At 52.5% G+C, this 27,795-nt stretch overlaps 1 protein-coding gene and 2 long non-coding RNA genes across 6 annotated transcripts in view; 1 reads left to right on the forward strand and 2 right to left on the reverse strand.

Moving 5' to 3' along the window:
- LOC122387149 (ATP synthase subunit C lysine N-methyltransferase-like) overlaps nucleotides 1-27,795 on the reverse strand; it is a 53,338-nt gene that overhangs the window by 15,171 nt on the left and 10,372 nt on the right. For all 4 annotated transcript variants that reach the window (XR_006257505.1, XM_043377061.1, XM_043377060.1 and 1 more), the window contains exon 4: nucleotides 1,569-1,757. Coding sequence is in view for 3 of the 4 variants with exons in the window: in XM_043377061.1 (XP_043232996.1) it covers nucleotides 1,569-1,757 (189 nt within the window). In the remaining variant the exon portion in view is untranslated. The remainder of the gene's footprint in view (nucleotides 1-1,568; nucleotides 1,758-27,795) is intronic.
- Nucleotides 13,241-18,074, forward strand: LOC122387150. Its single transcript, XR_006257506.1, has 3 exons — nucleotides 13,241-13,589; nucleotides 14,106-14,218; nucleotides 16,991-18,074. It is a non-coding gene; the product is annotated as an uncharacterized LOC122387150 (long non-coding RNA).
- On the reverse strand, nucleotides 18,696-26,831 carry LOC122387151. The gene is made up of 4 exons (XR_006257507.1): nucleotides 26,658-26,831; nucleotides 25,121-25,216; nucleotides 20,266-20,810; nucleotides 18,696-19,746 (listed from the first exon to the last, which is right to left on the reverse strand). It is a non-coding gene; the product is annotated as an uncharacterized LOC122387151 (long non-coding RNA).

Genomic DNA, 27,795 nt, shown 5'->3' on the forward strand with positions numbered 1-27,795 from the left:
CTCAGACCTCTCAACCCGGCTCGCCGCCAGCTCGGGTTGCAGACAGGCTTCCACACAGTTTCGTCTGAGCAGGATGTGTTGGCCGTTTTTCTACGGACCTTCACCAGCGCAGTGGCGGGGATATCACATTAGCCGGGTGTGTGTAGTCCGCACCGTGCGCCTCGCATTTCCACATCAGAAATGGGACCCGCAGCTGACAGAGCGAGTTTACGAGGGGCGAGGTCGGAGGCAGGGCTGGAGAAACGCCGGACGGATGGCCCAGTGAAGGGTGTTTGTTACCCCGGCTGATTAAAGAGAGTGAGCTTTGTAATCCAGCAGACAATAGCTCTTCTTCAACGGCGTGTATGCGTGCGTGCTAAAGTGGAGCTGTGGACCCGGGGTAAGAAAAATACCCTGGTTTCATAATTCGACCTAATTAACCTAATTAAAAAAAGAAGAAAATCAAAAGACAAATATGAACCACGATGAAACAAATATAATATCAACTCCGACAATATTTTAACAGTAAGTTAAAATAGGTTTAACTGTAATAATCACAACTGCAACAATAAAGTAAAGAAAGTAAATATATTCATTTCCAATAAAAATACGACGCATGTCACGGATAAAGGCGGAACGCTAATGTGAAACAAAATTACGGAAAACTGATGATGCAATAACAGAAACACTGCATTGTGAAATGATTGCCGTGAAATGAAATGTGAAATGTTTAGAGATCAGCGCGACGGGTATCTATGTACAGGAAGCCTTATCGAACAAACATGCGAATTTCATCAAATTACACGCACAATTTAACCAGGAATCGTTCACAAATATTCGCTCTTCGTTGTCTTGCATCGCAAAATACTAGAGGCGCAGACAGAAGCCCCTCCAGCGAACACAGGCGGTGTGGATATCTGATCCAGCCATTCATCATCGTTCACCTTTTGCTGCCATTGAGTGCTGTCACGACCAGATAGGAACGCTTGAAGCAGAAAGCGTTTCAAGAGGATAAGAGCCATAATTGAGTGTCAATATGAAGAAAGGAAATGCAGACTGGGAATCTAACTTGAAGACAATGCAGCCCAGTGCACTCGTTGCGGAATGGAATCAAACAAAATACCACTCCAGCCGGAAATGCATTCATCCCTCGATAGTTCAAAACTTTTTATTCGATACTTTTATTTCCGAATCAAGAATACGAAGTCGAAGTACATTATCCATGCATTGTGATATGATTAGCCGAACAAACTTTTCAAACATCATCCTCCAGATTCAAGAGTTTAGCCGGCCCACACAGCCAGAGACAGGCGGGCTTATATTGTAGCTATCCTATCGTCCGTCGGCCGATTTCATCAGACGCGAAATGTGACCTCTCCAGTGACATTAGATTCTAAGCAAAAGCTTTAACACCCACCACCAAGGCCAGTAAAACTGAATTTTGTGGAACCAAGTCCCGATCATGTCGTAATCAAGTCTCACAAAACCAATGCCAATCTATAAAATAACAACAATTAAACAGCTCGATGTTAGCCAAGAGCAAACCCTCCCTCATCAGCCAGTTTCTCCCCAATCGGCCCGCCACTTACCATTTGTTTGACGCCGAATATGACCACATTCTGGTACTGGGTCAAGTCCTGAGAGAACAGGTCAGCCCGCCGGAAAGACGCCATCGGAGAGAGACCCTCCCGGCGAGCCCAGAGCCGTGAGAACAGCACCAGCCACGGGTTCAGCTCGACTCCCACGCTGCGGAAACCGACCGCAGCCGCCGCGATCACCTGGGGTCACAGGAGGGTGCCGGGCGGGTCAACAAAGGTCAGCGAGGGTCACCACCGGTGAGGGTTGTCACAGGCATCATAGACGAGCTGGAAATGACCACGAACGGTCGGTTCGGGCCACGGCCTGGTCAGCAAAGGTCATCCCTGTCGATTCGGCAAGAAGTATGAGTCTCAGGACAATAGCTGGAAACAAACGGAGATCATTGATGGGATAAAAGAGATGACACGAATGTATCTTTCATAACGAAATTTTAAAGGATAAACGGATAATCTATATAAAAAATAATACGAAACCAGCAACTCATTTTAAGACTTCGTTAAAACGGCGTATGTTTGAGAGATGTGGTCGATAGCCACTTCAAAGCGCACCTCAGGGTTCTGCTAACAAGAGACCTATGCAAATGAATCGGCTAGAAGTGATTTATAATGCCACAGAATCCGGTCGAGACCCAGACACCAGTGCATTCTTCGTGCATGAGCGTCATTCTTCATCTCGTAGAAAAATAAAATATACCCTGAAGTGGCGACCGGAGAAAAAATAAGACTAATGATTCTTGGTAAGACTATGTGAGATCATGAAATCATCCCAAAAATATTTATCAGGAGATAAGGCATCACTGATTACGATCCACCTAGCACCAGCCCTGCTTTACATGAGATACACAGTGGTATGGTATCCAAACTAAAAACAGATGCATGTGCTTGAAAACATAGGATTTTTCAGGAAAGTTACTGTTGCTATCGTTGCGATTAATCGCTTTCGTTTTAAATGGCGGGTAACCCGTGCTGTTATCGACACCCGATAGATCAAACGCCGCACCGGACCGCGCAGTTCCCGAAAATTCGACACGCCTCGGGCCCCAGACACCAATTCACACTTCAGTCGATTCATATCCAATCACGGCGGGGCGCTATGAAAAGGGTCAAGCCCTGTTCCAACTATCTTCAGACCGGGGACAGGTCAGGTACATAGCGCTGACTCTGGTTGGACGTTTAGCTGGCTGGCTAGGCGGCGTGGGCGGGCGAAATACTCGTACATGGACTGGTGGCGCGAGGTGTCACCTCCTCGGTAGCCCAAACTCGCATTTTCATCGTCAGCGGATCTGTGGAACGATACACTGTATCGCCAACTCCGGCAGGCTGACCTAAATTCGGGGGATGATTCGGCGCACTGCCAGCGGCCGACTTCGGCCTGCAATCCAGTTCCGATCAGAGTCCCGGACCCGGAGTCGAGCGGCGGAGGAGGCGGAGGCGGCGCGGTGGCCACATTCCGAACAGGGGGGCGGGGCCCACGCGGAAAACTTGGGTCACGTCGGCGGGCCGGCCGGACGTGAGATGCCGCCGCGAGCGGGCGGCGAGGCCTGCCGGCGCGGGGCGGGGCGGGGATGCCCGCCGAGTCGGCGGGGCGGCAGGGGTGCGGTGCAGTCGCTGTGATGACGGCGAGGGAAGTGGAGGGGAAGGGGATCGTAGCCGACAGGGGTTTAACAGGCCGAAAATCGATGAACGAGGCGATGAGCCCTCAGGAGGGATTGGCTGTTGACACCAGCCGTCAAACTCGAAGTCACAACACTCACTCAACCGTGACAAAGAGATAACGAAGACACCCATCGGACTGGTAAATTTCAGTCGGACAGTGAAGAGCAGAAAATTTGCTTCCAACAAAAAATGGAGCTAAACTGAATCGTTTTTATCTTAATTGCCTACAATTTAGAAGGCATTTGTGAGAGTGGAGCATTTGTCACCGATCTCTCGCCGTTAACTGGAGAGCCCGACGGCGCTCGCCACACAAACAAGGGCGTAAATAGCCACCTTAACGGCGGAGACGGTAAGGTATGTTGACGGATCGGATAGGGACGCACGGCGAAGTGAGGGGAGAGAGGGGGAACAACGGGAGGGGGAGGGACGGCGGGAGGCGCATGGCCGCGGGGAGGCAGGGGCGAGAGGGAAGCGGAGAGGGACATGCCAGGCGCCAGTCGACAGAGGGCAGCGAGCGCGGCAAGACGTGCAGCAGTGATTTTTTTTTCGCTCGTGGGTGTGACGCGCAGGCAAGGGAGCTATGGCGAGACGTTCAGTGTTGATCAGTGAAAGAGATGGGAGTCGGCGAGATCGACAGCGGGGGATTCGCACTCGGCGAAGGAGGTTGGAGGCTAGAGGACCGGCAGCAGGTGACCCAAGGGGAAGGGAGTCAAGAACAACAGGTAAGGGGCCATGAACGGCTTGTTTTGCTGTCTTCCGTTGCCCGCCACGAGGGACCGGGATCATGAATGGCGTCCGAACCGAGTGAAAGAGCGCAAGGAAATGCCTCAGGCGCTGACCGGGCTGACGTTAGGTGGTATCTGTTGAGGTGTCGTTTTTCTGCTGTGTTCAGTCAGGACGGGAGCTGACCTGAGTTTGGACCTCATTAATGTTCGAGGACCGATTGTGGTACTTACCTACTAATGTGGCGCCTGCAGGGGCGGTCAGTGGCGAGGTACATACGTATGTAAGTACCTCGCAAACGCACAAGTCAGGCGCATATCGCGGCTAGCGCGCCCTGTAGCACGGACGCAGCCTGTTTGCCTACAGTGAATAGACGCGGGTCTATGGGCCAGCGGGCGTCGCCGGCGGCTAGCCCCATTCGGCGGAGACGAGGGGTGGAGGTCCGACAAACAGCCCGTCTTTTGGGTCAGCAGTGTCCGATGGCGGCGGTCGGGACGGCCGGTTCACAGCCGAGACCGGAGATGATGTTTAGTTAGGACGGCGGCGCAAGGCCGGGACAAACGGGCAGAGGGGCAGGGACAGGGAGCGAAGGAGCGGGATACCGTCTGGAGGGGAGGTGGGGGGGGGGGGGAGGGCAGGCAGTGACTCACCCGGAGGAGAGGGGGAATCACTGGGTTTGTGTTCTACTGTGTTCTACTACGGGTTTGTGTTCTACTGACGTTTCACCGAGTGGGTGTCACACCGCAGGGTCGGGAGTGTCGGCGGTGTGGCCGGGAAGGATCGGGCCGGAATGGCCGGGTGGTCGGCCGATGTGGCCGGGTGGTCGGCTGATGCAGCCGGGTGGTCGGCTGGTGCAGCCGGGTGGTCGGCTGATGCAGCCGGGTGGTCGGCTGATAGAGCCGGGTGGTCGGCTGATGGAGCCGGGTGGTCGGCTGACGCAGCCGGGTGGTCGGCTGATGGAGCCGGGTGGTCGGCTGATGCAGCCGGGTGGTCGGCTGATAGAGCCGGGTGGTCGGCTGATGGAGCCGGGTGGTCGGCTGATAGAGCCGGGTGGTCGGCTGATGCAGCCGGGTGGTCGGCTGATAGAGCCGGGTGGTCGGCTGATGCAGCCGGGTGGTCGGCTGATAGAGCCGGGTGGTCGGCTGATGGAGCCGGGTGGTCGGCTGACGCAGCCGGGTGGTCGGCTGATGGAGCCGGGTGGTCGGCTGATGCAGCCGGGTGGTCGGCTGATAGAGCCGGGTGGTCGGCTGATGGAGCCGGGTGGTCGGCCGATGTGGCCGGTTGGTAGGAACGGATGATGGTATGACGGTTGGTATGGCGGTGGGCGAGGGGTAAGCGCCTAGCGGTACCGGCCGGCCGTGTCAGTGTAACAGCCCATCACCGATACATCAACCTGTCAGTCAGTGGGGTCCGCCCACACGGGGACTGCGCGACCAGGAGAGAGAGGGGTCTTATTCATGACAGACAGCGGGGCACCGCAGACGAGGCGACGGCCATCATCGTGGGTGGCGCGGCCTGCTGAACGCACCGCACACACCGCACGCAGCAGTGTGCGGTGCCCGTGAACACCCCTGTTCACAGACGAGAGAAGAGGAAGGACATGGGAGGTGAGTGAGCATGACTGGGGGTAGAGTGTGGTTGGGTGATTCGGCCGGTACGGCCGCTGGTGAGCCGGGGGAGCGGTCGGCTGGTGAGCCGGGAGCGGTCGGCTGGTAAGCCGGGAGTGGTCGGCTGGTGAGCCGGGAGCGGTCGGCTGGTAAGCCGGGAGTGGTCGGCTGGTAAGCCGGGAGTGGTCGGCTGGTGAGCCGGGAGTGGTCGGCTGGTAAGCCGGGAGTGGTCGGCTGGTGAGCCGGGAGCGGTCGGCTGGTAAGCCGGGAGTGGTCGGCTGGTAAGCCGGGAGTGGTCGGCTGGTGAGCCGGGAGTGGTCGGCTGGCGAGCCGGGAGTGGTCGGCTGGTAAGCCGGGAGTGGTCGGCTGGTGAGCCGGGAGTGGTCGGCTGGTCAGCCGGGAGTGGTCGGCTGGTCAGCCGGGAGTGGGCGGCTGGGGAGCCGGGAGTGGTCGGCTGGTGAGCCGGGAGTGGTCGGCTGGTGAGCCGGGAGTGGTTGGCTGGTGAGCCGGGAGTGGTCGGCTGGTGAGCCGGGAGTGGTCGGCTGGCGAGCCGGGAGTGGTCGGCTGGTAAGCCGGGAGTGGTCGGCTGGTGAGCCGGGAGTGGTCGGCTGGTAAGCCGGGAGTGGGCGGCTGGGGAGCCGGGAGTGGTCGGCTGGTGAGCCGGGAGTGGTCGGCTGGTGAGCCGGGAGTGGTTGGCTGGTGAGCCGGGAGCGGTCGGCTGGTGAGCCGGGAGTGGTCGGCTGGTGAGCCGGGAGCGGTCGGCTGGTGAGCCGGGAGCGGTCGGCTGGTGAGCCGGGAGCGGTCGGCTGGTTAGCCGGGAACTTTTCCGGTCGGGTCATGACCTTGACCAGCAGTCAAATTTTCAAGTTAACATTTAGGAGTTAACTTATGGTCTGTCGACTCGTCTCGACGAGAGGAGTACGATCCTTGCAAAGTAATGTCGTGGCTCTACTGAGTCAAGGTGGTTGGAAAAAAAAAAACATTTTCTGTAAACCAGTTATTTCGTTGTTGTTTTTTTTTTTTGCCCTCTAGAGGCCTGACCGTGGGCATGGGGGTCAAATCTGAGGACGCAATCCGGAAAGAGGGTTAAAAGTGCTATCGAATGCGCTCTTCCGCGGCGCTGTGGCTTTGTTGGTTCTCGAGTTATGTGCCGCTGTTACCATTTTTTTCCAAGTGTTGAACAACACGGAGGTTACAGCGCGCTCCTGAAAAACCGCGACGTCACCGCGAATAGGTGCGCACGGAGGAGGAACGTGCGTTTCTCGTTCCGGGTAGTTAGCGGGACGCGACCGGCTGGACGCGGCGCGTCCCAGTTGCGTGCCTGGGGACGCCGTCTAGCCGACGCTGATTTCATATGCGTCTGAGGAGGGTGCAGTGTTACGGTATGTGGTGGCGGCGCGAGTCGCACGAGAGGGCGAGCAGCGCGGTGGGCAGCTGCCGCCGCCTGGCAGAACCCGCGGCGCGGTCCAGCAGAATGGCCCTCAGCGGGGCGGCTCGGTTGCCCCCCCCCCCCCCAGCGTTTCCACCCGCGCCGCTACGTGACAGGACAATGGACAGTGACCGCGGCCGAGACACGCCCCGGCGAGGCGCTCGCTCGGGTAGGGAACTGACGGTCGTCGCGCAGGTGTCTCGGTGTCACACTCCCTCCCCCCGACCCCCTGGGGAGCCGATTTGGGAGGAGGCGGGGGAGACTGGCCGATACGTCGGCGCACCCTCTTCCGAAGAGGAAAGGAAGGGATGGGACAAGGGGCGCTGATCGCCGGGATGAGGCAAGAGGGGCAGAATAAGCTACAGCGGGGAGGGATTGGGGACTGCAGGGGCCGTGCGACGCTTGCAGGGAGTATGTGAGCAAACGGCAGGAAAGCGGCCGTAGTCGTTTCGGGGCTTGCGAGTTGTTGTCTCGCGGCCGATTTCATATCTTGGTAATATCTCACATCACGTGGTATTTTACGCCCCAAGTAACAACACTCTCGATGCCTAATATGCCCCAACTGTATGTCTGCGTGCTTGGGTTGCAGTTCACTTTATCACTATGGAAATCATAGCTAGTAACAGAATACGATAATACCATTCAGCTTTCAAAAGAGAATAGGCGGAAAACGGTCAGATATTTTTTTTAGCCACCTTTATGGAATCGACCGCTGATGGTAGCTTACTGCGAAGACGAAATGTATTCCGTGCAAACGCGTTCCGGGCATCTTCGGTCTGCACAGGAATGTAGCTTCGGAAGTACGACGTCACGGTAAAAATATTTTGCCGCAGAACGGCATGAGAGCAGTAATCGCCACGAAACTCGAATGCGCAGATCGCTCACGAGGGCGCAATACAACACATACAATATAGTGCATACAATGCATGACAACCTAACCGGCCCGGGAGGACGGCTAGAGCTGTGCGAGGCTTCTAAGGAGCCTGTCAGGAGCGGGCAGCTGTGGCCTGACCGGGACCGGTGAGGGTCTGTCGGGGGTTATGTGGTCTGACCGGGATCATGACGGCTGGACAGGAGCCGTGGGAGACTGCTGGAGCCGTGCGGGGCTTATAAGGAGCCTGCCAGCGGTGGCCTTATCGGGGTATGTGAGGATCTGTCGGGGTTTAGGTGGTCCGTCTGAGACCAGAACGGCTTGACCAGTGCCGTGGGAAACTGCTGGGGCTGCGAGGGGCTTGTAAGGAGCCTGTCAGCGGGCAGCGGTGGCCTGATCGGGGCCTGTGATGGTCTGTCGGGGGCTAGGTGGCCTGACTGAGACCAGGACGGCATGACCGGTGCCGTGGGAAATGCTGGGGCTGCGCGGGGCTTGTAAAGAGCCTGTGAGCAGCGGGCAGATGTGGCATGACCGGGGCCGGTGAGGGTCTGTCGGGGGTTATGTGGCCTGACTGAGACCTTGCTGGCATGGCCGGTGCCGTGGGAAATGCTGGGGCTGCGCGGGGCTTGTAAAGAGCCTGTGAGCAGCGGGCAGCTGTGGCCTGATCGGGGCCGGTGAGGGTCTGTCGGGGGTTATGTGGTCTGACTGAGACTAGAACGGCTGGCCTGGCGCCGTGGGAAACTGCTGAGGCTGTGCGGGGCTTGTAAAGAGCCTGCCAGCGGTGGCCTGATCGGGGCATGTGAGGGTCTGTCGGGGTTTAGGTGGTCCGACTGAGACCAGAACGGCTTGACCGGTGCCGTGGAAAACTGCTGGGGCTGCGCGGGGCTTGTAAGGAGCCTGTCAGCGGGCAGCGGTGGCCTGATCGGGGCCTGCGATGGTCTGTCGGGGGTTATGTGGTCTGACCGGGAACACGACGGCTTGACCGGAGCCGTGGAAGACTGCTAGAGCTGTGCGGGGCTTGTAAGGAGCCTGTCAGGAGCGGGCAGCTGTGGCCTGACCGGGGCCTGTGAGGGTCTGTCGGGGGTTATGTGGTCTGACCGGGACCACGACGGTTTGACCGGAGCCGTGGAAGACTGCTGAGGCTGCGCGGAGCTTGTAAGGAGCCTGCCAGGAGCGGGCAGCTGTGGCCTGACCGGGGCCTGTGAGGGTCTGTCGGGGGTTAGGTGGTCTGACTGAGACCAGGACGACTTGACCGCAGCCGTGGGAGAACGCTGGAGCGTGCCGGGCTTGTAAAGAGCCTGTCAGTAGCTGGCAGGAGGGCGCCAGTGGCCCTTTCCGGGGACTACGAGTCGTTTGTCCTAATGGCTGCATCACTGCGAATATGTATGCATTTCCACGCGCACGCGCACCGAGCTTCTCGGGCCAGAGCAGAGATGGAGCTTTGTAAGTACACGTCTCGGCAGAATATTTGATGCAGGTTGCTATGGCCGCTTTTTTTCCCCTCGTGACCCTGATCACTTGATAGGTAATTGTCGCGTACAAAGGGGCGAATGCTCGCGTCTCTCTCTCTCTCTCTCTCTCTCTCTCTCTCTCTCTCTCTCTCTCTCTCTCTCTCTCTCTCTCTCTCTCTCTCTCTCTCTCTCTCTCTCTCTCTCTCTCTCTCTCTCTCTCTCGCTCTTTCTTTCTCCATATCTCTACTTCGGCAGGGACGTAAGAGAAGGAAACGGCCGGTGACCTCAGACGTATGTGGGGCCGAGGGTCATGTGTGTACGGGGACCGTGGCATTAGTGCGGCTGGCGGGTGCCGCGGCCGGGGGCCACGAATGGTGACACCAGACGAGTTGTCCTTCGGGGGTCACGATCGGTGTCATCAGGTATGTTGCGCAACTGAAGGTCACGCCCGGTGACGCCAGGTATGTGGTGCATATCAAGGTCACGACCGGTGAATTAAGGTATGTGGGGCAACTGGAGGTCTGACCGGTGACTCTAGGCTGCGGGGCAGTCGGAGGTCGTGACCGGGCGACCTGGGAAGGTCAGCTGGAGGTCAATAATAGTGACCCCAGACGAACGGACGGCGCGCGGCCGGAGGTCATGACCTGTGACCTTGGGAGAGTAGCCGGCCGGTCATGGCACGGCAGGCGGTCACAAGGGGCGACCGCGGGCGCGTGAAATGGCGGAAGGTCATGACGGTGACCTTAGGCAGGAGGTCGGCGGGCATGAAGCGGCGCCCCGGGTCATTAGTCGGACCGCAGGTGTGCGGAGCAGATAACCTCTGGTGACCTCAGGTGAGTAGGCAGCCGAGGTCATAAGTGGGATCTCAGGCGGGTGGCGCGGCAAAAGAGGCATTGGGTCGTTTCCTCCGGTTTGGCGGGTTTGGCGGTGTGGTTCTCTCGAGAGAACTCGTCAGCGGGGGATCGACCTTACATCAGCCAACTATGTGAACGTGATTACCGTGCAGACCGGACCGAGGACGTCAATAGCCACCTTAACGGCGGAGACGGTAAGGTATGTTGACGGATCGGATAGGGACGCACGGCGAAGTGAGGGGAGAGAGGGGGAACAACGGGAGGGGGAGGGACGGCGGGAGGCGCATGGCCGCGGGGAGGCAGGGGCGAGAGGGAAGCGGAGAGGGACATGCCAGGCGCCAGTCGACAGAGGGCAGCGAGCGCGGCAAGACGTGCAGCAGTGATTTTTTTTTTTTTTTTACCTTCTTCCATGGAATTCCTAGAACGCTATTTCGTTTTTCTCGTTAAAGGGGAGGGGCCGTTGTGAACCCGCAGGCGGTGTGGTTCTCTCGAGAGAACTCGTCAGCGGGGGATCGACCTTACATCAGCGGTGTGGTTCTCTCGAGAGAACTCGTCAGCGGGGGATCGACCTTACATCAGCCAACTATGTGAACGTGATTACCGTGCAGACCGGACCGAGGACGTCAATAGGCCGGGCGCGGACCAAGCCGGCGACGCCGCGCACATTAACGCCAGTGTTAGGCAGGGCCAGACGGCCTTCTTGGAGGGCGTTTCTCACACCGGCGCGGCGAAATGAACACTAAAACAAACGACCCGGCGCGCACAGACAAGGTGACAAATTGATTCACTCGGTAAACAACACCAATCCAAGGACAGCCAACAAAGTAACAAATTCAGGAGCAGAAAGTGACTTCACTTAGTTACATGAGCCCATTATCACAAAGTTTTACTACACAAAAACTGCCTCTCACCCCAGTATCCACCCTTTCCCCATAAGCAGTAGCGGACATTCCCCTGGTCGTATGCGTGCAGACAGCGAGCTGGGCAGAGGGAGTCTGGTCATCGCCGCTGCAGTACAGCGCTCCCCCGAGTACCGGGAGCAGCGCAGCCGTCTCCACCTCGCTCCCGACGGTCGTCCGCGCGCAGCAGGAGCTCGCCGAAAACACGGCCATTCCGGGGGGACGAGTCGGCCCCAGGGCCTGTAATACTGGCCGGTCGGGGACTGAGGGAGCGGATGGACTGGCTGGGACTAAAGGGATCGGACGGACTAACCGGCCGGCCGGGAACTGAGGAGATCGGACGGACTCTGTCTCTGTCCCCAGGGTCCGCCCGATCCCTCGGCAGGGGACTGAGGGAGCGGACGGACTGACCAGTCGGGGACTGAGGGGAGCGGACGGACTGGCCGCCCGGGGACTAAGTGATATCAGATAGACTGGCCGGTCGGGACCGTGGAATCCGACGGATTGGCTGTCAGGGGACTGAGGGGATCGGACGGACTGGTCGATGGGAGTGGGAAAGATTTGAAGAGTGAGTGGAAGTAGTGGAGTGGGAGGTAAGGGTGATAAACTGAGAGAAAGGAGCATGGGAGAAGAGTAGGACACGAGTATGGCATGCTATGTATGGTGGTGTATGACACGAGGTGATGTGAGAGAGAGGGATGATATAAGTAAGTGGCGGGGCGAGGGTAAGCAAGCAGTATGGGTTGACAGACTTTAAAGTTCAAGCTCGTCGCGGCTGCACCACATCACACCGAGCGGTCTGTCCCGCAGGCCGCGGGCTGACGCTCCAGAAAATCAGCTTTCGGAGAGACGCCATCGCATCACCAGAGCAGGGGGAGCGCCGACGACGACCATTGTCTGAATTCTGGCCGCCAGCCACCGAAACCGATGCTCACTGATGCCCCCTGTTTCACTCGCGTAGTTCCTCCGACGTTTCCTGTTTTACAGCCACAGTTTCTATGATGCTTTCCTGTTTTACACACGCTATATCGCCGCGCGTTCACTGCGACCCAGAAACAAAATCTTTGTGATTGACGACAGCCAGGGCCCTATCGATAAACAACAAAATCCGCGGTGATAGGAAATGCTTCGTTCAGGGAGACGTTCGCCGTCTTTATTGGCCGATTTTAGGGCGCGTGATACGACCAAGCGCGGTTGTCTTTGTGTCCTGCAGACAGGTCCGCGCTGTGAGATCGAAAAAAATAGATTGAATGAACGGCAAATGCTGATTAAGATATGTAAATGACTGAGAGTAAGCGGTAATATTTTTGTCTAGGCGCATGACAAAATAACGTCAGAATACATCATAATCTTATCAGCTCGTTAACCAAAATATTACAATACAGCCTACAAATAAAAAAATAAATGCAGAGACGTAAAAAATTGTTCCTTCTCAATAGTCAGCCAGCACTTCAATAATAATTGTTTTGTCTTGGAGCAGATTTAGCATATATCGCAATAAAACCAGAAATCAAGAGGAAGCACAATATTTGTTTAAACCTAGCTCTCGAGGCTTTTCCTCACAATTTGAATTCCCGTGAGAGACATGTAGACATGTATGTAGGTATTTTGTATATTTCATACGGTCCCATCAGCCCTCACGCGCGTGTTCTTTGTTACGCCGCTGTCGGTGCCGCTGCTTGGGGGGGGGGGGGGGTACACTGCTATTCCGGGGGAGAGCTGTCCCTGTCCCCAGGGCACCCCGGATATAGTCGGCGCCATAAACTGCCATCTAATCGCGATAAGTCAACGCGTACGGCAAAAGCATACATGTTCACCATATGAATTAATAAATAAAAGTAAAAAGTAACAAAAAATCGTCAGGCCACCGAGCAAAGGTCAAAGCGGCCTATGTGGCGCGCGCGCGTGCGTGTGTGTGTCTGTGTGTGTACCGATCCCACAAAAACAGAACGGGATGCGTCGCACCCCAGTCGTCGGAGCACAATGGAACCCGACAACAAGGAGATTACAAAACAAATATAAATGGAGCGGGGAAGTTCGCTGGGCTGATCTGAAAGGCTCGAACACATCTTTGTTCCTTTCAGAAGGCAGGCTTCGTCTAAATGGAAATAGTTGAGAAAAAACTTTCAAAGCTCTTCAGTAAGACTTCAACGTTAAAGGAAGACTGCCACCTTCAAAAAGTTTTCTCAGATCGGCCCATGATTTTTTCCCTGGATAAAACGAAATTTTAGAATTCACCTGGCAAGCTATCATCACGTGAATCGCGTAAAAAAATTATCGATTATCATAAATTATCAATCGGATAATGTCTAGCGACAATGTTGACACATCACTAGACTTCAAGGTCATAAGATATGGAAGCGGGTTTTGTCGCCATAAACGGCGCGCATGTTACAATTGAAATATACAATGATCCTTGCTTTGGTTATGATGTATGTCGTGTTTACGCTTTTGGAATTGCCTGTTTTAATGAGTTATGTTATCTATATCTTAAAATATTCCAATTCTGATTCATCTGATAGGTATATATATACATGTATTTTGGTATGTGATATTAAAAGCTAGACTATTTCCAGGTTTATATGAATAGTGATAGACTAAGTTGAGACAAGTGCTATTTGAATAACAAATACCTATGGTATTGGAAAAATTGTCATGAATCTGATAGTGTTTCCATTCCAGCACCAATTTCCCAGTCTTCAAAGTGTGGCAGGGAGCTCAATCCGTGACAAGATGTTTGGGACAGTCAAAACATTGCCCCAAGCGGAATGCCGAGACCTGGGCAACCCAATTCCTTTCATGAGGGCCCCTCATGAATATGATGAAAATGATATAATGATGAAGTGCATCATTTAATAAGTATGAAAAGCGAAATGAATCAATGCTGTGACAAGCTTTCAACTTCTGCCCCAGATTTCCTTGCTTCTGCCCCAAAATTCCTCAAACCTGCCACAACCTGTGGTGTGTGCCCTGACAACATATTGTCAAGACCTGCCACGTTTTGCAGACTGGCCCATTTCTGTATGCCTACCTTCCAGGTGAAGATGCCTGGTGAGCGAGGGAGAGGACGAGGACGGGTGAGGAGAGGAGGTGGTCGAGGGGCAAGAAGAATTCTCAACTTTTCACCCACCGCCCAGCCCGAGCCCCAAAGGTAAATAACTGAATGTTTCTTACGATGCGATGTGAAAGTATGAAACAATTGTTAATATTTATTTAATTGCCATGTGTGGCCTAGCCTTTATCTAGGTTGCTAGCCAATATATATTTTAAGGTGATTATTGCAATTAAAATTATCATGTACCTACCTTGAAAAGTCAGGTACACTACAAGCAGAAATAATACAACCTAATCTAACCTTACCTAACCTTACCTAATGTAAGATAATCTCACCTGACTCATTGTGTGGTTTGGTGGAAGTTATAAATGTTTTGTGAAAAAAATATGGTTAGCACACAAAACATTTCTAAGGATGTGTTCTTTCTAATCATGTTTTAATTTTGTGAGTCTCTTCATTTACCCCGTTTACATGAGTCAGCGAAAATGACGTTTAGAACGGATATTTCCGTTTAGCGAAAAGTGCGCAAGTTTCGACTCATGTAAACTGGTTTGGGCGCGCAAAAATGACGATTACGCGGAACGGAAATATCCGATGAATTAATGGGAAATATCCGTTTAGGACGTCAGGCCTAAACGGATTTTTTGCGCATCTAGCAGAAAATGACATGAATATGCATGTTTTATAGATGAAATTTTTTAGTTTACACATCAAAATACATATTTATCTTGAATGGTAGGTCTAATGACAATGAAAAATCCACTTTTTGCCCCTGATTTCGCGCCATTGTGTCAGATTCATAAAGTACCTACATAAGTGTTGAGAGGAACGTCCTATGCTTCAAAAGGGAAGCATTCTAGTTTATGGGTAATTTCCATATTTCTTAGATTCAACAATCAGCGTTCAATTCCAGGGCAACCAACAGCCTTCCCAGCCAGTCGCTCCCTATAGCCACTTGGAACAGCATGCTAGTGCCATTTAGTGCTTGGTACACTGGATATGGTGCTTGATTTATTTTGCTTTAGTACCTAAATACTCCCAAACAATTTTCTCTACCTAGGTACTTCAAACTTCCTAGCAGTGATTCAGATAACTTATGCTTCAGCGAACAGCCACCAGACGGCAGGGCACGCTGGCTGGTTGGGACAGTAACTTGGCTGCATGCCAAAATGTACACAAGACACAAGCCAAATTTACTCAGTGATACTGGCATCTGCCCCTCCCCCCCCCCACCTATATTTAAATGTTCACCTTATTGTTCCAAAGAAGTAGATTCTTCAGTGGTGGGAAGGTCTCTGAAAGTTTGGTTAATCTCGGATGGTGGAAGCAGGCAACTGGCAAGTTTTGTGGAATTTGTAGAATCATACATAACCTTACCTACCAACCTAACTTTCAACCTACCATCCTACAAACACACCTACATGCCTACAACCTATTATACCAAACTACTTCCTACAAATCTACAAGGTCAACCAACCTACCAAACCACATAGGTACCACTCGGACTTCATCTTCACATCTTACCTGGTGTGATTGAGAGTGGATTATTCTATGCATTTTGAAAAATGCACTGATAGTGTCTTAAAGTTTGGTGGTGAGGAGATGTAATTTCTGTTATGACTAAAACACATGGAAATGATGGATACTGTGTTGCACGCACCCGACAGTCAAGCAATGCACCCACAGGTCACATCTACTACACAATTCACCTAGTACTGATCTGACCCATGGCCCTGTCTTTGAAGAACTGAGCAGCTAAAAGCAAAAAATGAAAATAGAATGCTGGAATATTCAAGTGCTTCAAATCTGTCAACTAAAAATGTATACACAATCCCGCACCACCCACTTTCATACCAATGTTTTCTGAAGTGTGGCACCATCCTGCACATCCTTTCATGCATTTTCATTTTGTCAACTTACTGGAGGTCCATCATGATGAGCTATGACTATTATGAGCTGTTTTAGCCTTTTTCTGAAACCAAAAAGACTTTCAATGTAGATGTGCTCTTCAATGTTGTCCAAAACCTCAATTGTTTACTTGCTTTCTGACAATTAATCACACTTCTTTTACAGCACACAAGTAAAATAATGGCTTGTGCCATGATTATTTCCAATTCTACATACAAAACTTTTAAGAATCAAGTAAATTAAGCCTAAAACAAGCACAAATAATGCTTGATAGGAGCTGCGCCAGACATGTAAAAATGCGCAAAATATCCGTATTTTTCGGGCTGCCGGCGTAAAGGGAATTATCCGTTCCGGAACGGATTTTTCCGATAAGGCTCATGTAAACGGGGCCACCGAAACGCATTTTTCCGTTCCCTGGCTAATCGGATATTTCCGTTTAGGGCTGAATGACTCATGTAAACGGGGTAATTTTCTAAAGAGTGCAAAAGGAGGTATTCAACTCTGCTCATGATAATTCAAAAGGAATTCTTAAATACAATGCACCCATAAATCACTGATTTTCACTTTGTGGTTCATCAGAAAACACATTCAACATCATTGTCTTTCTATAATGAAAGATGGCACTAAAACATGAACCACTTTTCTTTCAGAAAAGTGGTGCTAGGTGAACTTGATACAGGTGAACTTATTACTTAATACTTAGGACACATGTCTTGACACAAGTCTTGATCTTATCGTGGGAGGCGGCTCGGGTTGGAGATACACGTACACGGTTATTAGGGAGACCATTAGGTACCATTAATGATTTTACATTGCTGTGCGATACGAGGTTGTACCTAGTGATGTTGCGTCATTTGTGGACTTCCCCCCTGCGAGTTGTCTGGTCCTAGGATTTCATGCACATCTTCCTTCACTTCAAACTGGGATTTACCGGTGACGTGTTTTCTCTGTGTGCGCCAGGTGTACCAGTGGAAGCTCCTGCACCACGTCTTTAAGGACCACCTTGTGATGCTGAACCCGGTGCACCTTTCCCTACAAGTGCACCGTCTGTACGGCCACATTCGCATATGTATACAAACAGTTCGAGAATGACGTCTACAGCCCTCACTCTGTCGTCGCCAAGAAGATTATGGAGTCGTTTGGCCGTAGGAAGGCAGCTGCGGCGGCGGCCGCCACCGGACAGCCCATCAAAATCAACAACGAGATCACAATTCACAATCATCCCTCACACGGGCTCGGGCGGTGCGGCAAAGGGCTCGTCTCAGGCCAGCTCGACGCCGGTGAAGCGGCGGCGACCGGAGTCGGCGCCGGCTCCCGTGGAGCGTGAGTGCGAGCTGTGCGAGCATCGCGCGCTGCCGTGGTGCAGCCGCGGCCGCTGACGGAGCACTACCTGCGCCAGGCGCCTGCACCAGGGCCGGCCAGAGCTCGAGTTCACGCCGCTGATGCGCGACTCCAAGTGCGCCACCTTCGTCACAGAGGAGATCTGCGAGCAGCTGCGCCGGCGCGCCGCCGCCGAGGACTCCGACAGTGGGGTCGAGGTGGAGGTGAGCGACGCGAAGGACGGCGCGGCCGGCGGCGCCCCGTCCGCCTCCGGTGGCAGCGCGCTCAGCAAGCTCAACGAGGAGACTCACGCCTATTGCCGCGGCGCGGCCCCGCCGGCTGGTGACCGTCCGGAAACCCAAGCCGTTCATGGGTGACTGAGTGAAACGAATGGACGTGCATGTGCGTTTTTGTTCTGTGTATGCGTGCGTTTGGAAATGGCGTCTCTATGTGCGTGCTTGTTTTGTAGAAGCGCTAGCGGTGCCGACGGACCCAGCGATGGCGCGGAGGGCTTTGATGTACCGTGTGTCTTTGATGTTGATGCATTCTCGTGTTTTGTTGGTCGCGCGCCCAGCAGCACCGTGTACATAGCCGGGGGCGTTCCTGCTCGACGCCACGTTCTGTTCGTTGTATCTCAATGCCAGCTTTTTGCTCCAAGTCCCGCTCGTGGAACACGCGACTCGCTCGATTCAAATAATAAATATACACTTTATTTCTCTGACAACCTGATGTCCTCTCTCTCCTCTCTCCTCTCTCCATATAAAAAAATACGGCCACGGTGAGTAGGTGCCGGCCGGCGTTAACTGCCTCCGGCCGGACGGTTCTCAGTTGATATGTGACAACAGTTAGGAATGTAACACCGCCATAGTACCCTCCATCACTGCCGGGCGCGGCGGTCCCCGCACACAGGACCGGCGGGGGGGGGGGGGGGGGTAGCGACCGCCGCCAGCTGCTGGCCGCCCATCAGCTGCAACACCAGCTGCTGCAGATGGACAAGCTGCTGGCGGTCCTCGTTTAGCGCGATCAGCTCCTGTTCGCGCGCCGCCGACACAGCGTTCACAGCGCCGCCGCCGATGAATTGCTGCAGCCGCGCGCGCAGCTCCTTTCGCTCTCTGATGGCCAGAGCCAGAGTCGAGACTGAGCCAGCTGAGTCTTGACAGACCGGACAACACACAAGGCGCCAAAAACGAAGCAACATGATTGGTCGACACATCGAACCGTCTGTCACAGCGACTGTGCTTGGACCACGGCCATCCCGCACTAGTGACAAGACAAGGCATTATCCTGAACACGCGCAGAATCACGCCCAAAGTCAATCGACACACCAAGAAACGTAAAAACATGCAACGGAACGAGAACTAATTTATTGAAATTAATACACAACCCAACACTAGTCAGAAACGCAGCGATACCATTCAGCGTCCTTGGACATGAAAAGAAAATCATCTAAATACGCCAAACACCTGACGTTAAATCTCGACTCTACAAGTTCACTGAAAGCATCTGTTATGTACTGCATCTCCGAAGGAGATGCAGTACCTAACTGCATCTCCTTCAGTACCTAATAATGCAGTACCTAATAATGGTACTGCATCTCTACCTAATAATGCAGGAGATGCAGTACCTAATAGGGCCCATTGGTAACAGAGAAAAGGTATAAGCACGTTTTACCATCATACAAAACACCAAAAGGACGTGTGGAACGTGCGCGAGAAATGTGATGAAATCCATCTTTTAAATCAATCTTGATACCGGTATAAACCCCAAAACGATAACTCTAACGCATCCCCAATAGACGGCAAAGAGCACGGCCGGCACGGCAAGAGGGGCGTAAGCACTGACAAATCGTATACCAGTCTGGCCACAGTCGCACTTTTTGGCACAGTAGCAGGCCAACTAAACAGCGACTCGCTCGCGACCGGTGCCGACGGCGATGAAGATTCGTCGTCACCAGCGTCCTCCCCAGGCGCGCTGCCGACGGGGCACGCCGCCACCGGCCCGCCAGCATCACCGTCGACCGATGATGTCTTCAAAGAAGAGCCGTTCCCCTCAGTGGCGGCAGCAGAAGAGACCGCAGGCGGCGGGGACCCGGTGCAGGGCACAGAGACGTTGCCCCCCGCCGCGCCTCAAACGCCGACCTAAGCCGGACGTCTCGGCGAGCCGGGCCCGCGGCGCGCGGCGGAGCGCGCAGGCTGGACGGCCAGGCGGGGCGCGGGCGTCGCCAGCTCCGCCGTCGGGTGAGCTCCGGAAATGATGATGGAGAATGATGGAAGGATGATGTCATGGAGCCGCGGATGCTGCTCCATGGCAGAAATCACCTCTGCAGCTGCGCCGTGCGGATGTTGGTGGCGAACGCCCCCTGGGCTCTGAGTCAGCTGGCTGGTGGCTTGCGCGCTCTGTGGGAGAGCAGGACAAGGTGTAAAATGCTGCTACGGGACACGTAAGCAGATGTAATACCTCTGCTCGAGCTACCACATGCAGATAAGACTAAAGTCCGTTCCATTTCAAGCCTGCAGCCCGAAGTACCATGCTGTAAACAACACATGCTTTATGTGTGCATAGCTCCTACATTAACCCTCGCCCTGGCAGGACATTTTTCATAACACGGCCTGGCAGGGGGGGGGTGATGCGACCCCCCTCGCGATTGGCTCCTATGGCACCTAGAAACACCAAATTTGGTAGGTAGGTGGGCCCCCTGGAGTTCTCGCCCCTGCGCAAATTTGGTTGCTCTAGGTCAATATTTAGGGGGGTTTTGGGGGGTATAAATGTAAAAATTTTGCTGCAGTATGCTCGAGGCACGTCCATGGTCAAAATAATAGATAAAGCCCAATTTGAATAATTCTAGCAGAAAGACACCAGAATCACCCCTCAAGCAAAAAAGAAAAGTTTGTCATAAATAGGTTGCCAGTTCTCACCTGCTTCCACTCCACCGCCGTTTACCAGCTCGCAGCTGATGTCCATGCGGTGTTGACACCAGCGGCGCAGGTGACGTCGCCGACCTCTCCGGCACTGGCAGAGTCGACGCCACGGCCGTCGCTGGATGGTCCAGTGCCGCGGATGGTCCAGCTGGTGACGGCGTCACGGCCGTCGCTGGATGGTCCAGGGCCGCGGATGGTCCAGCTGGTGACGGCGTCACGGCCGTCGCTGGATGGTCCAGGGCCGCGGATGGTCCAGCTGGTGACGGCGTCACGGCCGTCGCTGGATGGTCCAGGGCCGCGGATGGTCCAGCTGGTGACAGCGTCACGGCCGTCGCTGGATGGTCCAGTGCCGCGGATGGTCCAGCTGGTGACGGCGTCACGGCCTTCGCTGGATGGTCCAGTGCCACGGATGGTCCAGCTGGTGACGGCGTCACGGCCGTCGCCGGATGGTCCAGTGCCGCGGATGGTCCAGCTGGTGACGGCGTCAGGGGTTCCGCGGAACTCGCAGGTGACGTCGCCGTCGCAGGTGACGTACCAAGGTTCTGAAATCACAGTGCAGAGAGAGGTTGGTGAACTACCAGAGTGTTTACCCGTGCCCTGCTGGGGGGGGGGGGGGGGGGGGCGTGCCAATAATGTCTTTTTGTTCCAATGGGGCGGATTTGCAAGCCTTCGCCCCATCAAAAGACGGCACAATTACAAAACAACGCACAACGTCATAACGTCACAGCCCACAGGCACTCATCTCCATACTTGCATTACATTATTGCATTACATTACATTACATTACATTGTTCATTACAATTGACATTACAATTGTCAAATTTTTGAACTCAATTTTTGGCAATTCTAGAGCAGGTAGCGCAAAACAAAGACCACCATTGAACTCCCCGTGACGAGTTGCATCGAACCGATATCCATTTTATGCAAAAATATCAACTTTGAAATTTGACCTAATTTGACCTGACCCTGACCTGACCTTGACCTGACCTTCACCAGAACATAATCTAAACTGATCCCAAAGGCTACCTGACCCACATAATCGCATTTGACATATAAAATGGACCATAAAACATGTATCACAGGATATTTTCATATTGTGACCCTCAGTGACCTACCCTCTAGGGTGGCACTTAAAAATCAATTTTTGATTTTTAATGCGTGCGGGTGGTTTTCCGGTTCCATTCCCGTAAAAAATAAGGGAGGCAAATTTTTATGGGAAAATATTGATGTTTAGAGGTCGCGAATCAAGGTCAAAATTGAGATTTTGGTAGCATATTTCAATATCATTAAAATCGCTTCTGAGTTTCCTATTACGCTATAATCGGATGATAATAAGGCATTTCTTAGTCATTTTCATATTGTTTATTGATATTCCATGCAGCTTCGGCCACGCCAGAACGCTGGTCCATGTACTCCACTACTCCAGTTCCTCCTCTTTAGTAGATTATTGGCGCCTCATTGGAGGGAGGGGCATCATGGGCAACGGGCACCCAGATCACTTTGTGTGTAGCCTGGTTAGCAATTGCAGTCGATCTTCGGGTGTCAGGTTAGCGTTTTCTGTGATCTTTTTAACGACATGGAGGAAGAACTGGCGCTAATCTTTGTCTTTCATGAGTGCCAGTCCAACATCAGCGCCATATCGCGCCTGGTGAAGTCATTCACCACCCGCAGCTCCCGGACTACACGAGCTGCGGTTTGGTAGCTGCTGTCCTCCCAGTGGCCTTGGTCATTGATGATGAGCCCCGCGTCCAGGTCGTGTATCCTTGAGAGCTTTTTGAACGATGGTGTGAGGAAGCTCGCCAACGTCTCGGTCGCGAGAGCGGCGTTCATAGTGCCCACTAAGGACTTATGGGGCGGGTCCCCTCTCCTACAAGTCTATATTGCCCGCACCATGTCTTGATTGAGCCCGAGGGTCGGGGTCTAAAAGCTCCAGAGTCACCAGCCGATCCCTCAATTACTACAGGTGACGGCCGAAGACCGGGACTGTCGTCTTCGACAGCTCCTTGTCGGGGTAGGTGCAGAACGAGTTCACGAAGGTCAGGTCCAGAGCCGGCGCAGTGGCAGTAGAGTCCCAGACCAGGCGGCGGCGGCGGCGGCGAACTTGCAGGCAACGAACAGCGCACAGCGTCTGATGACCTGGGCCTCGGCCACCGTCAGCCGGAGCCGCTCCCTGAAGAGGAAGGCACCCACGGTACGGATGGTCTTTGCCATCCACCTAACTCAGTGGAGTACTCTGAGGCGGAGAAACGGATGCCGTGCTTGGAACTCCACCGAGAGCAGTTACGCAGAGCTCCAGAAGTTTTCGGTAGTCTTCCCGGAGCTAGGCATAGTCCAGCGATGGAAGCGATGGAAGCTGACCAGCAGCTTGTCCCACTCCGGAACGGCGTCGACGGCGAACGCCACCGGTGTGATCCTGTCAATGAAGCATGAACTCCCACCCGCCTTTGAACCTCTTAAACAGCCGGATGTAGAGGCCGCTCGAGATTCTACGGCAAGTGGAGAAGGCCTTCTCTAGGACCAGCTCTTACACGTGGTGCCGGCAGGCCAGCTGGAGGACGGGCCGATCCAGCTTCTGCTCGATAAGGGCTAAAGTACCGTTCACCAGCATGCTGTTCGGTGTCGTGGCGTCGAAGCAAAAGGCCGCAGTTCCGCTTCTCCAGTTCCTAGCCCCCCAGCGCTGTGAGCATGGCCTCCTGTGCTTGGATGGAGGGGAGTTTGGGAACGGCGAGGAGCTTGGCCACCCTAATCCCCCCCCCCCCCATCACCAGGACCTAGAATCGGTCGACGCTCCTTCTCTCGCGGTTCAGCCGGAGTCGTATCAGAAGTTCCGTGCCGCAGTTGATAACAGGTTCACGTGTTCTTCACATATTACGGTTGGGCAGTTTGGCCCGGTCGAGGCCAGTTCACTGTTGGGGACGTCCGCTCGCCCGCATGCGCTTGGGAGTGTGAGTCGACGTTTCTCTCTCATGGTCGCCATCGTCAAAGACGTTCCCTCCGTGTGCGCGCCGCAACGGCCGGGTAAGTCTGTTGCTGGCACTGGCACTATGTAGAGTCGGAAGAAGCGCCCACGGAAGAACATCCCGAAAGCACAATAAACCAGTGCAGCTCAATGCCCACTCTCGCCTCTGCTTTCCCCCGCCGGCGATAGGCTGACTCCAACTTCTTCACATTCTCTTTGGCAGAAAAGGAGCATGTCTCAAGAACCGATAGAACTGTGGGGCTCGTCCTCCCTTTGGAACAGGAGAGACCGTTCACTCCTCACACTTATAAGAGGATATGACCTCCACTGTGAGAAGGCACCGGTCGCAGGCCAAAAACAGGCCTGACATGGGTAAAACAGCCCAGATCAGACCTGTCTTGGCCTGACCTGGACTGGCTACGATCCAAGCTACGATCGACCGGAAGTGATGGGATAAGCAATTGTTATACAAATAAAGGTCAAAATACGTCGGATATGACGCTTAATGACCACATATGCCATTCCAAATAGGTTTAAAGTAGTTTCCAAAAAGTTGATTTTTTCCCCAAAACTGCCAACTTTGACCTCAATTCGCGACCCCTAAATATCAATATTTTTCAAAATCATTTTGCACACATTATTTTTTACGGGAATGGAACCAGAAAACTACCCGCACGCCTAAAAATCGGATAACATAGAATTCACCCTATTGCTAAGTGCCACCCTAGTGTTTACCCGTGCCCTGCTGGGGGGGGGGGGGGGGGGCGTGCCAATAATGTCTTTTTGTTCCAATGGGGCGGATTTGCAAGCCTTCGCCCCATCAAAAGACGGCACAATTACAAAACAACGCACAACGTCATAACGTCACAGCCCACAGGCACTCATCTCCATACTATTGACTGACGCACCACCCCAAGGTCACATGCACTTGGCCCATGCCGAAAAAAGATATTATAACATTAGAACACATTGTGTCACATTATAAGCGTCCTTCTCTTTGTCAGTGGCGCCCAGCTCTGCACCATATACCGCCCCATGGGTAAGCCGCCTCTCACTCAGACAAATAATAGAACCACCCCACCGGCACGCGATTACGCGTTCGAGCAAAATATGGCCGTCCGCACCAGCTGCTTTCGCGTCTAACACTACCGCTGGAATTCTCTCGGCCACGGAGCGCGCTTACCTTCGAGGGTACAGCCTCCGGCTGGAGGAAGCGATTTGGGGTTAGGTTAGGTGATTTCAAATACTGCAATGCAATGCTGGAGGAAGCGATTTGGGGTGTAATCGCTTGATTTCTCAAATTCTTGGTAATAAAGCAGGTGGTTTCTCTGTGCATTTACATTTGTGCCACAATAAATGGCGACAGCCTACATAGGTTGTTACGAGCGAGCAAGCGAAGCGAAGTCTTTTCAATACTAGATGCAGGCAGCGCTCGTGCGTTGCCTTGGGCCAGAATTGGAGGGATGGTGCCGAGAGCATGCCGGGCCAGGGAAAAAACAATAAGTTAGGTCTTGGGGGTAGACTGAAAGATAACCGAGACCTTTTGAGACTGTAACGAACTGAAACGTCTAAAGAATTATTGAAAGCACGTGAAATTGATATGGAAATCTACCTACAGTATAGGATATGAATTCATTGCACGTGCAAAGTGAATGTCCCAAGCACCCCGGTTCATTCATTTTCATAACATACTGTAGAGTGTGTCTAGTTCTAGCAGTGTGCCAATTTTGTGTCGATAGCTGAAAAATTCCCGAAGTCAGAGGACCCCTTGTCAAGAAAAGCTACAGTTCTCTCGCTCGTTCGGTCTTCGCCCAAAAGGCGTTTATCTGGTAAAATATAACCCTCATGATACTGCATTTCAAATACTGCAATGACAGTGGCGAGATCACATACCTGTGTAGTTTCCATTTTGCACCCTGCTTATGTTGGGGCTTGTAATCAAAGTGTTGCTTGCATGTCTTGACACAACAACGGTTTACCATGTTGCTGCTGTAAAAGAAAAGCTGTATTTGTCATTTAAAGTTGTTTTACAATTAATATTAAGAGGTGCAGCATGACAGCTTTCAGCATGTCTGAAAAACGTGGCTGCCACGTTTTTCAGACTGAGTCAGGTCAACGGTCGCTGAATGGTGATTGACAAATACTAATTTTTTATAACTATTTATAATTATAAGCATTCATATTTAAATTATTTATTCCTAGTTTGGTCATAGCCCTGCTCACTTCAACTGTTTATTGGTCGATCAATATTTGGATTTGCGCCTAGTAGTTTCCCAGTCTGCAAAGCATTGCAATTTTGACAAAAGCTTGTCGGTGCAGGCTTGTTCAGCTGGTGCTGATCTGATGCGGCGTGGTGCGGATTTGGCTGGTAGGGTGCAGATCTAGTGTAGCCCAGTGTCCCAAGATTTGGGTGGAAAGTGAAATCCTTGTGAAATTGAATAGTCCACTCGGTCCACTATCACCTTTAATTTTCCAGGACAAGTTGCCCTCCCAACTTTAACAACTAAGATCATCCGCATGTACATTTGCTGGCTGGCTTGTACCTACATTCAAATTCCATTAAATCATCGCAGCTCCCACATCCTGTAACATTCACATAGAAAATGGTGATCATGTTTTCATTCTTCTTTGTATCTTTCTGACTGGCAATTTTCCACTTTCAGTCCTCTTTGTAGTGAGGAATTTTACCCTCGAACACCCAAGCCAAAATATCCCTAATTTTGGGACACTGGTGTAGCACATTGCAGATTTGCTTGTTGATGGACATGACAGACCAGACAAGATATATGAGGAAAATTGAAAAACATTGCTGAAGCTGAAGCCATACTTTGCAGCCGTGCGCAGCCATGCTGCAAAGTATCGCTCGCATGTCGACGAAGGGCACTAGCCCAAGTTCACAATCCGCACCAACCCTTGAAAAACCGGAAAATCCACCCCAATGTGGGCTGAGGGTAAAAGATCCGCACAGAACCCAAAAATGACCAGCAGTTGCACACTCATTTAAACCCAGGGGACACTGAATTACACATAAAAGCTCCAGCAATGTTTTTCAATTTGCCTCATCAATATCGTCTTGTCCGTCAAGTCCATCGCCAAGCCAAATCTGCACTGTGATCCACTAAATCCGCACACCAAGCGAAATCCGCACCACGCCGCAACAGCTGAACAAGCCCGCACCGACCAGATCTTGTCGAAATTGCCATACCTTGCAGACTGGCAGTTTCCAGCATGGGTAGTTTCCCCAAGTCAATTGTATAAATTTGAATTTTGGCATGCTCATCCTCAATTGCATGATTAGGTATTCACTATGCCAGCATTTGTATTTATAACTTCAAGTTCAAAAAAGAGATAATCGATCTTTTTCCAAAACTAAGTGCACACCCGTTACTTGTTACTTGAGAGATTCCGGCACCGTTGTATATCAACTTACCACGATGAAAACCATTAAATATTAGCGCACAGAGACCGTAGAAATGAGGATGAAACCACTTTCAGCATCGCCTATGAATTACCAATACATTTGACACGTGCCCCGAATAAGTCTTCAATTTTATCGCGTCGTGTTTGAAACAGAGGTGGAAACATTGACCTCCATAATACCTACTAATAGAGGTCAATGGGTGGAAACATGCAGAACATGGTAGCAAACCAAAAATCCTCTACCACTTACCTTTGTCATAGGGTCTGCTCCCTTCACTAGTGTTGAAGAGATCGGACCTCAGGTCTTCCCTTTACCACTTCCCTTCAAGTAAAAAAAAGCATTGTCTTCTACCACAAATTTGCTAATTAACAATTTATCGCCTTTGAATTGAATATGTGTGAATAAGAAAAGATAAATAAAACCCTTTTGACGAGTTTTTCCTTAAAATTTGTATAAAATGCTCTTAATTAAAATCGACAAAGTTTTTCCTTTCCCTGAAATCCTTCACAATGCTAAGAGATCGGCCTTTCTTCATGCTAGTATACTAGGAAACCTTCAACATTAATTTGCTAAATGTACGTCTTTGCTGTTGAAATTAATATTGGTATTACGAAATTTGTCACAACATTCAAGAAAAATAACAATGAATCTCTATGATGCCAAAATGTAATGAAAAGTGTCATACATGCTATCGTAGTGATGAGCATTTTCACCGGCGAAAAAGATGGCATCAAATGGAACTTTGGGAGGCGATTGCGCGTTACAGGGTGAGGATAACGGAAAATGGACTGGACATCTGTGGTGAGGGCGGGCACCTCTTACGAAAACCGGTAAGTGAAAAAAAGGTGACAGTCTACCTTTAAAAAACAACTATATTTTTGCTTAAAGATATACCAACGTAACTGTCCCGTCACACCTATATGTTTTAGCTCTATCAGCAGAATCTGCTACTCAGTTCTGCCGTCCTGGGCCCATCGACTGCCGTCCTGCGCAACTGATCGGAGCGACAGCTCTGTCACGCTGAGTTCCAGCGATCGCACACTGTAGGTCGAAGGTGTGCGGTGGGTACCCCTCGGCAGCGCCCGTGGTCCACGACACCCACCGCACACTGGAGGAGTTTAAACCCCTCTGCCACGCCCGCAGCAAT

Source organism: Amphibalanus amphitrite, unplaced genomic scaffold (assembly GCF_019059575.1).
Source record: "Amphibalanus amphitrite isolate SeventyFive unplaced genomic scaffold, NRLGWU_Aamphi_draft 000275F_arrow, whole genome shotgun sequence".
NCBI classification, from domain to species: domain Eukaryota; kingdom Metazoa; phylum Arthropoda; class Thecostraca; order Balanomorpha; family Balanidae; genus Amphibalanus; species Amphibalanus amphitrite.